We start from the raw sequence: 15,692 nt of genomic DNA on the forward strand, positions 1-15,692 counted from the left end.
CTAGAATGAAAGTTAGTATGATGAAACAGAAGATTCTACGGATGCGACCAACTCACTAACGACCTCTAAGAAAAAATGGGCGTAAATTATAGATGGAGGCTCCAATGGTTGTTTTGTTTTTGACATTTCGTGAAGTTTTTAGTCTAACTGATGTTGGAGACGAAAATTTGATGATCTTGAAAGGTCCAGTATATTTCGCAGCAAATTTTGATGAAGTATTGTGATTTGTATTAGGTGCAAGATTCTTAACCATAACTAATTGGCCAACTTTGTACTTGGATACTGAAGGTCTGTTCAATGTTTTAGAAACACGTTGTTGATGTGTAATCTTTAAAGCATTTTCAATTTGTTGTTGTGATGGTTTTGTATCACTTGTTAATATATCGGTCAGTTCGTTGATTAAAATAAATGGCGTATTTAATTTACGACCAAAATATGCTTCAGCAGGAGTTGTTTTTGTAGTTGTTTTATAAGAATTATTGTAATTGAACAACGTAAAGCTAAGGAATTTGCTCCAATTTTTGTGTTGTTGGGAATATTCCTTTAGCACGCATCCTAAGTTATATTTGATGGCTTTATTTAGAGTTTCGGCCATATTGCTTCCTGGCGAATATGGTGAAGAATATGCTGCCCTAATACAATTATTAAATAAAAATGTTTTCCATTTAATTGATGAAAATGCTGGACCATTGTCTGATACTACGGTAATACAATATCCATTTTCCAGGAAAATCTTCTGCATTAGTGATATGGCAACATCCGCAGTTTGGCTTCGACATGGGAAAGCGAAAGCGTATTTGCTGAAACCATCTAAAACAGAAAATATGTATTTAAATCCCTCTGGAGATCGAATAATGGGACCAATAAAGTCAACGTACAAGATTTTAAAAATTGCGTCAGGTACTGTACTGGATAATTGGATTTTATCATTCCGTGTGTACGGTCTAATTGTTTGACAAACTTCGCAAGATCTTACGTAGTCTCTAACCTTTGCATAAAGGTTTTTATGGTAAAAAATTTTACTAATTTCACGAAAGGTTTTTATTACCGAATTATGTGTTGAGTACTTGGAGTCGTGAAAGTACCTCAAAACATAATTCAGCAAGGTGTCTGGTAATACAATTCTTCTCAGTTTATTTTTACCCACGAATTTGAAAAGCAAACCGTCCTTTATGCAAAAATTAGAGACATCCATCTGGGATCGTATGTTCCGATAGATGATTTCGCACTCGGGCGAGTTTCGCTGTTCGTTTTTTATGGATAAAAAGTCGAAATTGGATTTACTCAAAACGTTGAGAGAATTAATTGAATTTACGTTATTTGTTCGTAAGTTTTCACTTTCATTAAGTTCACTAGGCTTTACAGCATTAGGTTGATCTAAAGAATTTTTGATTTTATTTATGATAGAAACATATCCGGGATCGTCACTATGTTTAGCTTTCATTTTTACAAATTTAGCGTCAGCAACATCGTCGCTCTGTTGAAAATGAGTACAGTTTACATCCTGTGATTCATAGAGTCTGGAGAGAAAATCGGCCATATTATTATGTTGGCCCTTAATATGTTCGGGCGTGAAATCAAATCTGGAAATTTTAAGAATCCAGCGCGAGAGTTTATTGAATCTGGCCGGAGAGTTGAATAACCAAAGGAGAGAACTGCAATCGGTCTGAAGCGTAAATTTACGATCGAGTAAGAAATCTTTAAACTTATCGAGAGCATTGATCACTGCTAGCATTTCTAACTCATGTGCATTGTAACGAATTTCTGCAGGATTTAATTTTCTGGAGCAGTACATGATTGGGTGGATACCGTCATCGTGTTTTTGTAGTAATACGGCTCCTAATCCACTAGCTGAACCATCGGTTTGGAGTATAAATGGTTTATCGAATTGTGGATGCTTCAAAACAGGTGCATTGGTTAGTGCTTTTTTTAATTTTGCAATTGACTCTAAATGAATATTCGTGATTTTAAATTTGATACCTTTTTTCTTTAGGTCGTTTAACGGTGCGACAATTTGACTAAACATAGGAATATAACGAGCATAGAAAGCGGCTGCTCCAATTAATCGGGATATTTCTTTGACGTTTTTGGGTGTAGGCATATCGTTAATAGCTTGAACTTTCAATGGGTCTATAAAGCGACCTTCAGCGGATATGACACTACCCAACAGACGTATACGGGACATACAAAATCTAGCTTTTTCTGGATTTAGGGTAATACCGATTGATTTAATTTTCGTAAATAATATATTTAAATGGTTTAGGTGTGAATCTATATCTGGAGAATGTACAATAAGATCGTCGTAATATATTTACAGAAATTTATGACGGAATTCCGCTAAATTAGCGTTCAGGAATCTAGCTAAAGCTTGAGAAGAAACGTTCAGTCCAAAGGGCATAAAGTTATAATGATAGGTGGAGTATTGGGTAACGATTGCAGTGACATGTTTAGATTCTTCAGCGAGTTTTATCTGGTTAAAAGCCGATTTCATGTCAATTAAAGAAAAAACTTTAGAGTTACCTAAACTAGCGAAAATGTGTGCTATATTGGCTGAACTCATTGGATCGAACTGTATATGTTTATTCAGGTATCTGTAGTCGGCCACTAGTCTATATGAGTTGTCTTTCTTTTTAACAAAAAAAACAGGGGCACTGTAACTAGAATTAGATTCAGACAGTATTCCTTGTTCGACAAGTTTTAAAATATGTTGATCGAGTAGTTTTGCTTTATCGGGTGCCAAATAGTATGGGGCTTTACAAACTGGAATATTGTCTTTTAATTTAATTTTATACTCAAAATTTTTGGCGACGCCAGGTATGTCTGAAAAGATAGTTTCGAATTTTTTTAGTAGTGAATCCAATATTTTATTTTGTTTAAAAGTCATATTTACTTTAGCTTCGCAAATGGTATTAACTATCCGATTAGAATTATTAAATCCTGAAAATGGTATTTCAATTTTAGGATCATGTTGGAATTTAATAACGGATTTAAAGAAATCCAAGATAATATTACAATGACGTAGTGTTTTTACACCTAAGATAGCTTCGAAAGGAAGATTGTTAATCACATGAAAAGTCTGAGTCCACGAAAATTTACCGAATTTGAAATGTAGATCAACCAGAGAGGTACAATTGAGATAATTATTACCGGGTAAGGAAATATTAATATAAGTAGATTTGGTAAAAATATTTTTATTTAAAAGTTGAACCTTTTTTAAGGTTGAAGACCTTATAGCGTTAAGGGTTGCTCCCGAATCGAATAAAGTGAGAATAGGGAGTCCTAAAATAAAAATGGTCTGTGTTGGAAGGATTGAATAATTTAAATCTTTGTTAAAAACGCAAAATCTGGGGTCGATTAGTTTTTTGAATTGTTAGAATTAAAAGAGGTATTATTTTCTTTAAATTTACGTTTTCTGCAATACTGAATAGTGTGTGTATTTGATTTACAGTAATTGCAAAAAAATTTATTATTTGTTTTAGTATTGACCTCATTCGTAACTGAAGGAGGAGTTACAGGAGGAATGATTCTTCCTTGAATTTCTTCGATTTTAGTCACCAATTTATATAAGTCCGTATAGTTACATGGAATGGAATTCAGTCCCATAATTGTGAGTACTGAGCTATTTGCGTGTGCAAAAATAATTTCTATGATTTGTGCTTCGGATAACTCGGGTGACAAAATTTTAGCGAAATTGATAATATCAGAAGTAAATGTTGAAAATTTCTCGTCTTGCATCTGGGAACGACGAACAAGCTTATCAAGTAAAAGTTGTTTTGATAAAGGTGAAATGTAAATTTCTAATAAATTGCTTCTAATCTCCGACCAATTTAAGGTTGAAGCGATGCAATCGGACCAAAGATTTTGTGCATTTGAGGCACATCTATTAATGAGAGCTTTTTTTAAAATTTCTTGAGGAAGTAAATCAATATCGATTAAATGTTGTGTGTCCGAAATAAATTTTATAATACTAACGGGGTTAGATATGTCGAGCACAGTTACATTATTAATGAAGCTATCAATGCTTGGTTTTGCATAAAAGTTTGTAGGGTTATCCGAAGTATTTCGACTGGAAACGGTCGAAGAATTTTGTATAATTGAGGTAGAAATGATATTTAAATGGTTTGTTAATTGACTTATCTGGTCGTTTTGTTGTTGTATAGCATTCTGCATATCCATAAGTTGACTTGCGGAACTATGTAATATATTGGTAGTGGCTGCAACTTGGGTTGTGATGGTGGCCATATTGATTGCCGATGCTGTTCCTGGGGTATTAAATATATCGTCAGGATTTGGTGTAGTAACCCGACCATTAGGGTGACTTGAAGGCGATTTAGTTCTCCGATCAGCGCTTCTAGTGAGTGGCATGATTGGATAATAAAAACAAATGCTCAACAAAAAAATAAAGAAATTAGTAATAACCTGTAAAAAATTATGATTACGAGTGTATAATGATTTCAATAAATATTAAAGCAACAAATAAGTTTCATTTTGGAGTTTAAAACGGTTTTATCTGCTACCAATTGATAAATAATAAAAAAAATATATATAATACTATCAATTGATAAATAAGAAAAATAAACAAATGTTAGAAAAGATAAATGTATTTGATAATAATAAAATATGAATAGCTTATCTTTCTGATAATTTAAATAAATAAAACAATTAGGAAATTATTAAAAAAGAGATTTAAAGGTAAGTATTGGAAATATAAATATATATTGGAAATGTTTCTGCGTGCTGGGCCCGTTTTACGCATGAGGTCGCAAACCTTTTCCGTTTAGTGCTCCAAAATTTAAAAACAGAATGTTGCCTGTAAAATTGTAATGAATTGAAAAAATAGTAAACAATAAATATCAATAAACATCAACCTTTGTTTTATTTATATAACATTTGCTTTTTTGAGAATATATTACAATAAAATTGTTACAATGGTTTTACCACCAAAAGAAATAACAGTATTAATTTTACATATCGAAAAAGAGAAGTTATTAACTTCGAGGCAAAAGGCAATATAGTTGCAAACTATATTTTCTTCTTAAGTTATTCAGTATCGAATAACCTTAAACATATTACAATGACTTATTTACATCTATTTATTTTAAAACTACAAATTAATTAACAAACGGTAATGATATTTATCGTATTAAATCTTGACATATTAAAAAACATTAACCTCACAAAATTGATCGATTTACCATACTAAGAAGCATGATCAAAAACAAAGTATAAATTGGATAATTCAAAAATAATCAAATTTAAAGTAAGTATTTTAAATTATCAAAATAAAGTTACTTAAATTAAATCAAAAATATAATTTTACAGATTAAATTATAACATGGACGATGAATAGAAAATTAATTTCATACAATCAAAATGTTTCGTCTATGAGATATGGAATTTACAAAAAATCTTCTTTAGAAAATGCGATTCATTTCGTGGTACGAAATAACATATTATTTATATAAAAAGGTATCGCATGTTATCTACTAGAAATTATCACTAATTTAAAATACAGTATACTTAGAAATTAATCAATTTTAGATGAGAATAAAATATTAAAAAGAATAGCTATAAAAGTTATTACCCAGATTCAACATTTTGCGTTACGAATTATAATTCAAAAAGAACGACAATAAAGTTTAGATTATAAAGGTAAATTAAGAAATATTAAAATAATATAAATCGCTACTCACATTTCATTTCTATTAAATTTATATAGTTAAGTACATCAAAAATTTTGGAACCATAATGGATGACCAAACGTTTCAAATGGCTTTTTAAATTATTCATCCATACCAAATGTAAAACATGGCGATATTCATATTAAAAAATGTTAAAAAACATGTTTACCATGTGGTAAATTTAAGATTGCGCCATGATGGAAACCAAAAAAAAATAAAATGTATGCAACGAAATGTAACGTGTCCGTTACTGAGTACAGAAGACTGAAGTCAACTGACTGTATGTTCAACTGAACTTTACTGACTGAATGTTGAAACTGAATCATCGTCGTTCTTCAAGAACCTTAGGTAGGAAGTATCCTTCTCTTAGTTTTTAAATAACAGTGACCTCTAGTTGTTTTTTAGAACTATTAAACTTAAGAAAAATAAAATTACTATTATTTGTATAAATTTCAAATTGATTATCAATTACAATTTTAAAAAATTGATTATCAACAAATCATTGAAATTTTTTATCAAAGTAACTCAAAATGTATACATGGAGGTCCTTTATGACTGGATTAAGTATAAATAAGCCAAAAATGATCAAATTTGACATTTTTCGAAAGAAAAAACATTTTTTGAAATTTTCCGATTTTAAAACTAGAATGTCATGACTATACAAATCATTGAAATTTTGATCCAAGTAAGTTAAAATGTATACATAGAGGTCCTTCATGACTGGACTAAGTATAAATAAGCCAAAAATGATCAAATTTGACATTTTTCGATAGAAAAAACATTTTTTGAAAAATTTCGATTTTTCAATAAGAGAGTCATGACTATACAAATCATTGAAATTTTGGTCCAACTAAGTCAAATTGTATACAAAGAGGTCCTTTATGACTGGACTTAGTATAAATAAGCCAAAATTGATCAAATTTGACATTTTTGGAAAGAAAAAAATTTTTTTGAAAATTTCCGATTTTAAAACTAGAATGTCATGACTATACAAATCATTGAAATTTTGATCCAAGTAAGTCAAAATGTATACATAGAGGTCCTTTATGACTGGACTAAGTATAAATAAGCCAAAAATGATCAAATTTGACATTTTTCGATAGAAAAAACATTTTTTGAAAATTTCCGATTTTACAACTAGAATGTCATGACTATACAAATCATTGAAATTTTGATCCAAGTAAGTCAGTATGTACACATAGAGCTCCTTTATGACTGGACTAAGTATAAATAAGCCAAAAATGATCAAATTTGACATTTTTCGATAGAAAAAACATTTTTTGATAATTTCCGATTTTACAATAAGAGAGTCATGACTATTAAAATCATTGAAATTAAGTATAAATAAGCCAAAAATGATCACATTTGACATTTTTCGATAGAAAAAACATTTTTTGAAAATTTCCGATTTTACAACAAGAGAGTCATGACTATACAAATCATTGAAATTTTGATCCAAGTAAGTCAAAATGTATCCATAGATATCCTTTAAGACTGGACTGAGTATAAATAAGCCAAAAATGATCAAAGTTGACATTATTCGATAGAAAAAACATTTTTTGAAATTTTCCGATTTTACAACTAGAATGTCATGACTATACAAATCATTGAAATTTTGATCCAAGTAAATCAAAATGTATACATAGAGATCCTTTATGACTGGACTAAGTATAAATAAGCCAAAAATGATCAAATTTGACACATTTCGATAGAAAAAACATTTTTTGAAAATTTTCGATTTTTCAATAAGAGAGTCATGACTATACAAATCATTGAAATTTTGGTCCAACTAAGTCAAATTGTATACAAAGAGGTCCTTTATGACTGGACTTAGTATAAATAAGCCAAAAATGATCAAATTTGACATTTTTCGATAGAAAAAACATTTTTTGAAAATTTCCGATTTTACAACTAGAAGGTCATGACTATACAAATCATTGAAATTTTGGTCCAAGTAAGTCAAAATGTATACATAGAGGTAATTTATGACTGGAATAAGTATAAATAAGCCAAAAATGATCAAATTTGACATTTTTCGAAAGAACAAACATTTTTTGAAAATTTTCGATTTTTCAACAAGAGAGTCATGACTGTACAAATCATTGAAATTTTGATCCAAGTAAGTCAAAATGTATACATAGAGGTCCTTTATGACTGGACTAAGTATAAGTAAGCCAAAAATGATCAACTTTGACATTTTTCGATAGAAAAAACATTTTTTGAAAATTTTCGATTTTTCAACAAGAGAGTGATGACTGTACAAATCATTGAAATTTTGATCCAAGTAAGTCAAAATGTATACATAGAGGTCCTTCATGACTGGACTAAGTATAAATAAGCCAAAAATGATCAAATTTGACATTTTTCGATAGAAAATACATTTTTTGAAAATTTTCGATTTTTCAACAAGAGAGTCATGACTAAGCAAATCATTGAAATTTTGATCCAAGTAAGTCAATATGTACACATAGAGCTCTTTTATGACTGGACTAAGTATAAATAAGCCAAAAATGATCAAATTTGACACATTTCGATAGAAAAAACATTTTTTGAAAATTTTCGATTTTTCAATAAGAGAGTCATGACTATACAAATCATTGAAATTTTGGTCCAACTAAGTCAAATTGTATACAAAGAGGTCCTTTATGACTGGACTTAGTATAAATAAGCCAAAAATGATCAAATTTGACATTTTTCGATAGAAAAAACATTTTTTGAAAATTTCCGATTTTACAACTAGAAGGTCATGACTATACAAATCATTGAAATTTTGGTCCAAGTAAGTCAAAATGTATACATAGAGGTAATTTATGACTGGAATAAGTATAAATAAGCCAAAAATGATCAAATTTGACATTTTTCGAAAGAAAAAACATTTTTTGAAAATTTTCGATTTTTCAACAAGAGAGTCATGACTATACAAATATTTGAAATTTTGATCCAATTAAGTCAAAATGTATGCATAGAGGTCCTTTATGACTGGACTAAGTATAAATAAGCCAAAAATGATCAAATTTGACATTTTTCGATAGAAAAAACATTTTTTGAAAATTTCCGATTTTACAACTAGAATGTCATTACTATACAAATCAGTGAAATTTTGATCCAAGTAAGTCAAAATGTATACATAGAGGTCCTTCATGACTGGACTAAGTATAAATGAGCCAAAAATGATCAAATTTGACATTTTTCGATAGAAAAAACATTTTTTGAAAATTTTCGATTTTTCAACAAGAGAGTCATGACTGTACAAATCATTGAAATTTTTATCCAAGTAAGTCAAAATGTATACATAGAGGTCCTTTATGACTGGACTAAGTATAAGTAAGCCAAAAATGATCAACTTTGACATTTTTCGATAGAAAAAACATTTTTTGAAAATTTTCGATTTTTCAACAAGAGAGTGATGACTGTACAAATCATTGAAATTTTGATCCAAGTAAGTCAAAATGTATACATAGAGGTCCTTCATGACTGGACTAAGTATAAATAAGCCAAAAATGATCAAATTTGACATTTTTCGATAGAAAATACATTTTTTGAAAATTTTCGATTTTTCAACAAGAGAGTCATGACTAAACAAATCATTGAAATTTTGATCCAAGTAAGTCAATATGTACACATAGAGCTCCTTTATGACTGGACTAAGTATAAATAAGCCAAAAATGATCAAATTTGACATTTTTCGATAGAAAAAACATTTTTTGAAAATTTCCGATTTTACAATAAGAGAGTCATGACTATTAAAATCATTGAAATTTTGATCCAAGTAGGTCAAAACGTATACATAGAGGTCCTTTATGACTGGACTAAGTATAAATAAGCCAAAAATGATCAAATTTGACATTTTTCGATAGAAAAAACATTTTTTGAAAATTTCCGATTTTACAACTAGACTGTCATGACTATACAAATCATTGAAATTTTTATCAAAGTAACTCAAAATGTATACATGGAGGTCCTTTATGACCTGATTAAGTATAAATAAGCCAAAAATGATCAAATTTGACATTTTTCGAAAGAAAAAACATTTTTTGAAATTTTCCGATTTTAAAACTAGAATGTCATGACTATACAAATCATTGAAATTTTGGTCCAAGTAAGTAAAAATGTATACATAGAGGTAATTTATGACTGGAATAAGTATAAATAAGCCAAAAATGATCAAATTTGACATTTTTCGAAAGAAAAAACATTTTTTGAAAATTTTCGATTTTTCAACAAGAGAGTCATGACTATACAAATGTAAGTTATTAGTTTATTGAATAAATAACGAGATTGTATTTAATCCTGAAAGGAATACATTGACAAAATTATATAAAGGAATTACACTAAATTTACAAACAAAAACATACCTGAAAGGAATAAATTAAATTACAACGTTATTTAATAGAATGTCCACTAATAAACGTTTATGATTCTAACACAATATAAATTATAAAAATCTTTAGTTCAGGTATGTCAATTGAAACAAAAGTAAACAATTATATCACTATGGAAGTGATAATAATTTACACCTTCCCCCCCGAAGTCATTTTTTGCGAAGTAAAAGGTGACAGCTTACTGCTATGAAAATAATTTGATTCACTTCTTTTCTTGCCACAATCAACTTCATAAAACGAAGATGAAATCCGGCTTAATATTTTAAAAGGCCCAAGGCGAACTTTGTCCATTTTATTGCGATTTAATTTGTTCCCATTCTCTACGTACACAAGATCTCCAATTTCAAATTGAAAAGTTGTTCGATTTTTGTCAACTCTTTTTTTATTTTCCATAAAACTTCTGGATGAATTAATGAAAGCTTGCTGGCGGTCTTCAGCTAAATCACTAGGTGGTTCATATATTGGCGAAATGTTTGATTTCTTGCCTAGGAGCAGATATTGTGGCTCATAGTTAGTAGAGCTATGAATCGTTGAGTTATAATTTTCAACACATTCAGCAGCAATCGTAGGCCATGCTCGTTTATCTCCATCAATAATTTTACACCTAATTCTATTAACTAGAGTTTGATTTAAACGTTCGTTGAGACCATTTGAACTTGCACAATCTATGCTTGTAAAAACAAGTTGGATACCTCTTCTATTTAGGTAATTTTTGAGTTCTACGGAATTTAGTCCAGTATATTGATCGGCAAGAATCAACTTTATTTTATTATTTTTAGCGATCGGATGTATAAGATTTATAAAATCTTTTGCGCATTGGCTTTTTGTAGTAGAAATCCAAGCATACCTGCTAAAATGATCCACTAGTATGTGCATAAATTTCTTTATAGACTTATTTCCGGCAAAACCACCCACTGTACCTATGGACAATATTTCATAGGGTTCTGTTGCAGGTCCAATTCTTGACAATTTTCCAATCAATCTTCCTCGGCGAGTTTTACTTTGCCTACATGTCACACAGCCTTTACAAAAGTCAATGATAAGTTTATCTAAATTTTTGAAATAGTAGTGTTGTCGTATTTTGTTTCTCATTTGTGCAACACCAATGTGACCATAGTGATTGTGCAACTTGTTAATTATTTCAAGGCCTAACTTTTCCGATACAAAAATCCGCTTTCTTCCTTTTAACATCTTAAATATAATATCGTGTCTACGCTCAGTTCCCTTTGCAGTTGTAAGTTCTCTTTGATTTTCATATTGATCCCTCTTTATTTCAGACAATTCTATTAAATTGACCACTTGAATGACATCTTCATTTTCGAAATATTCTAAAACTGGTTGCCGTGATAGTAAATCAGCGATAATATTTTCTTTTCCTTTTTTATATATTATCTGGAAATTAAATTGTGACAAGTAGTGGACCAGATCGCCAAGAATCTCATCAGTTCGTGACTTTGTTCTTAAATTTTCCAATGGTTTATGGTCACTGCAAACGAAAAACTTTCGTCCAATAAGATAGTATTTCCAGTATTTAATGGCTTCTTTTATCGCCTTGCATTCTAAATGAATCGTTTCCATTTTCTTTTCTCTTTCTGACAGTTTTCTAGAAAAATAAGCTACAGGGTGTAATAGACCATCTGACTGTGGTTGCCTCAAAGTCGCTCCAAGTCCTTTTTGACTAGCGTCTGTGTCAATGTAAACATCTTTTTCGACATCATAAATTGATAAAATTGGACGGGAACACAGATATTCTTTGATCATGGAGAAGCTGCGTTCACATTCTTCCGTCCAAATAAATTCAGTATTTTTTTTCAGCAATCTGTGAAGGGGCTCAAATTTTTGAGCACTATGATCGATATATTTTATAAAGTAATTTATTGTTCCTAGAACACTTCGAACCCCAGATTTATCTGTAGGTCTTTTCAAATTTTTTATTGCCTTTAAATTTTCTTGTGCTGGTGATATTTTATTTTCTTCAATGTAATGGCCAAGATACTTAACCGATTGGGCTGCAAATTTACACTTTTCGAGCTTTAATTTAAATCCTTCTTCTCCTATTACTTCAAGAAATCTTGAGATATGTTGCATGTGATCTTTCCAATTGCGTGAGAAAATAAGACAGTCATCCATATAGTTGACGCAAAACTCATCTAGGTTATTTCGTCTTATAATATTTGAAAGTATGCGTTGAAAGATTGCAGGAGCATTTTTCAATCCAAAAGGTAATACTTTGAACATAAATTTCCCGTACTTTGTAACGAAAGAAGTTTTCTCACGGTCCTTTTCTTTTAACCTAATACACCAAAAAGCGGAGTTTATATCAACAACAGTAAAGTATTTACATTTCGAAACTTTTTCCGTTATATCATTTATTGTTGGAAATGGGTAGCACTCTGGGATAGTTATTTTATTTAAGTTTCTAAAATCGATGCAAAGCCTTGATTTTCTTCCATCTTCTTTTTTATATGCGAGTGTTACCGGTGATGCGAACGGTGAATCAGATTCCTCTATTAGATCGGATGCTAGTAACTTCTGTACTTGATCTTTGATTTCACGTTCATCTGGTATAGAACATTTATAAGGGCGGGCCGTAACATATTCATCTCTCATTAACTTTATTTCGGCCTCTCTAGACTTTACTTTACCGACATCAAATTTATTTTTGGCAAAAATTTTCTTGTGATTTTCAATAATATTTAAAAGTTCTACTTTTTTTTCATATCCATCTATGTGATCTAATTTAGGTTTGAACTGATTTTCATTAGTTTCTTCTTGATGGTAAATTCTTATATTTTCAGTGTTTTTCTCTTCTTTTTCATTTTCATTGATTTTACCTTCTTTATTAAAATTTTTAACATCTTTATTATCTTCTTTCTTTACATCTCTATTATCTTCTCTCTTTACATCTCTATTATCTTCTTTATTGACATCTTTATTATCTTCTTTCTTTACATCTATATTATCTTCTTTCTTTACATTTTCTTTATCTTCTTTATTTTCATTTGTAATTATTTTGTTAGAAATTTCACAAGATTTCTTCTGATTTTGATTACTTCTTATTTGGAGCATCTCATCATTTTTAGGTTTTTGGTATATGTTTAAATTCTCGTCTTGAATTAGTTTAAAATTTTTAATAGCATCTAAACCTAGTAACAGGTCATAAGAAAATTCTGAATTTTTAACTACAAAAGTATTCAAATTGTTTGTAATATTTCCAATTTTAAGCTTTATGTTTGCCCGGGCCGAACTAAAATTGAAACCATTAATTGTCTTGAATGCAGTGTTATGCTTTAACAAACTTGTTTTTAATACATCTACAACTCTTTGATTAATTAGACTCACGTTAGATCCTGAGTCATACACTGCTTTTATTTTCATTTTATCATCAATAATTACGTTTACATGAATTAATGGAATCAATTTATCCGGGCTCTCTAGTTTAAAGAATTTCGGTCAATTTCCATTTTCATCATTTCAGCCTCATTTTCTGAATCAGATTTCGTTTCAATTAAATTAGATTCTTTTTTCTGAGCGTACAGTATTTTATTTCGGCATTCGTTAGAGGGATGAAATCGATTTTTCCAACCAAGAGCTTCACACATGTAGCATGGTTTTTTCAAGGGTATATCAATTTGTTTCTTTTTAGTCGATTCTCCTAATTTTGTTTTTTCATGCCGATTATCATATGGTTTATTTTCTTTCGAACGTTTATTATATTGACCATCTAGCTTTCGGAGTTCATTGTATAATTTTTTTATAGTGTTAATGTCTTCGCGATCTAGCTCATCTTGAACTTGAGATGGTAAACCCATTACAATCAAGTTTATTCTGGAACTCATAGTACTATCACTTTCTACTTCTAAACATAAATTTTCTTTTGTTAAAGCGTAATCGATCAATGAGCCGCCTAAGTATTTATAGGTATATGCTTTTCTGACAGCTGTCCAACCTTTGTCAATAAAAATGGAAAAAAATGAATTTCGCCATTCAGACCAATTAGTTAGACCAAATTTTTTCAAATTTCCTTCATACCAGTGTTTGGCCGATCCAGCGACAAAAAATCGTAAAGCTTCAATCATCTGGGTACCACTTTTTATTTTATTTCGGTCACATTCACTTTCAAATTTAGAAAACCACTCAGAAGGGTTTTGTGTTTTGTCATATTTATCAAGAACAAACTTCTTTTCTATATTTTGCAATTTTATCTCATCTTTGTCATTTAATTTTAATTCTAATTCCTTGATTCTTTTAATTAAAGAATTTTCTTCTTGGAGTTTTTCACTCACATCAAAAAAAACTACAGATTCCTGTAACGGATAGTTTTTGTAGCTAAGGTTTCCATCTTCATCAAAATATTCTTTTTTCAAATCCTCATCTAATTTAATGCCAATTTTTCGGAAACCATTAATCGGTTTAATAGCAGCAATTGCACTTTTAATGGTGGTTTTTGATGATAATACCTTATGTTCATATAAATTTTTATGTTCATCTGGTAAGCTAAACCATAACCGCTTATCTTCGGATAGTCCAGCTAATTCAAAATATTCATCGCTTCTTCTTATTAAGTGGACAAACAATTTTTCCATCTTAAATGATTGTAATTTAATTTGTAAGTTATTAGTTTATTGAATAAATAACGAGATTGTATTTAATCCTGAAAGGAATACATTGACAAAATTATATAAAGGAATTACACTAAATTTACAAACAAAAACATACCTGAAAGGAATAAATTAAATTACAACGTTATTTAATAGAATGTCCACTAATAAACGTTTATGATTCTAACACAATATAAATTATAAAAATCTTTAGTTCAGGTATGTCAATTGAAACAAAAGTAAACAATTATATCACTATGGAAGTGATAATAATTTACACAAATCTTTGAAATTTTGATCCAAGTAAGTCAAAATGTATGCATAGAGGTCCTTTATGACTGGACTAAGTATAAATAAGCCAAAAATGATCAAATTTGACATTTTTCGATAGAAAAAACATTTTTTGAAAATTTCCGATTTTACAACTAGAATGTCATGACTATACAAATCAGTGAAATTTTGATCCAAATAAGTCAAAATGTATACATAGAGGTCCTTCATGACTGGACTAAGTAAAAATAAGCCAAAAATGATCAAATTTCACATTTTTCGATAGAAAAAACATTTTTTGAAAATTTTCGATTTTTCAACAAGAGAGTGATGACTGTACAAATCATTGAAATTTTGATCCAAGTAAGTCAAAATGTATACATAGAGGTCCTTCATGACTGGACTAAGTATAAATAAGCCAAAAATGATCAAATTTGACATTTTTCGATAGAAAATACATTTTTTGAAAATTTTCGATTTTTCAACAAGAGAGTCATGACTAAACAAATCATTGAAATTTTGATCCAAGTAAGTCAATATGTACACATAGAGCTCCTTTATGACTGGACTAAGTATAAATAAGCCAAAAATGATCAAATTTGACATTTTTCGATAGAAAAAACATTTTTTGAAAATTTCCGATTTTACAATAAGAGAGTCATGACTATTAAAATCATTGAAATTTTGATCCAAGTAAGTCAAAACGTATACATAGAGGTCCTTTATGACTGGACTAAGTATAAATAAGCCAAAAATGA

The 15,692-nt window shown here is 29.6% G+C and overlaps 1 protein-coding gene across 2 annotated transcripts; it reads left to right on the forward strand.

The window, feature by feature from the left end:
• Positions 1-357: 357 nt before the first annotated feature.
• On the forward strand, positions 358-2,274 carry LOC123304856. Of its 2 annotated transcripts, XM_044886418.1 has the most exons (4): positions 358-900; positions 1,518-1,689; positions 1,771-1,908; positions 1,994-2,274. In XM_044886418.1, exons 1-2 carry the CDS (start codon positions 570-572, stop codon positions 1,640-1,642), a joined length of 456 nt encoding a protein of 151 aa, XP_044742353.1. In that variant the 5' UTR covers positions 358-569; the 3' UTR covers positions 1,643-1,689; positions 1,771-1,908; positions 1,994-2,274. The 2 variants fall into 2 exon arrangements, with proteins under 2 accessions (XP_044742353.1, XP_044742355.1); XM_044886420.1 differs by lacking the exons at positions 1,518-1,689; positions 1,771-1,908; positions 1,994-2,274 and adding an exon at positions 1,218-1,393.
• Positions 2,275-15,692: the final 13,418 nt, after the last annotated feature.

This window comes from Chrysoperla carnea, unplaced genomic scaffold, assembly GCF_905475395.1.
Source record: "Chrysoperla carnea unplaced genomic scaffold, inChrCarn1.1, whole genome shotgun sequence".
In the NCBI taxonomy this organism is placed as follows: domain Eukaryota; kingdom Metazoa; phylum Arthropoda; class Insecta; order Neuroptera; family Chrysopidae; genus Chrysoperla; species Chrysoperla carnea.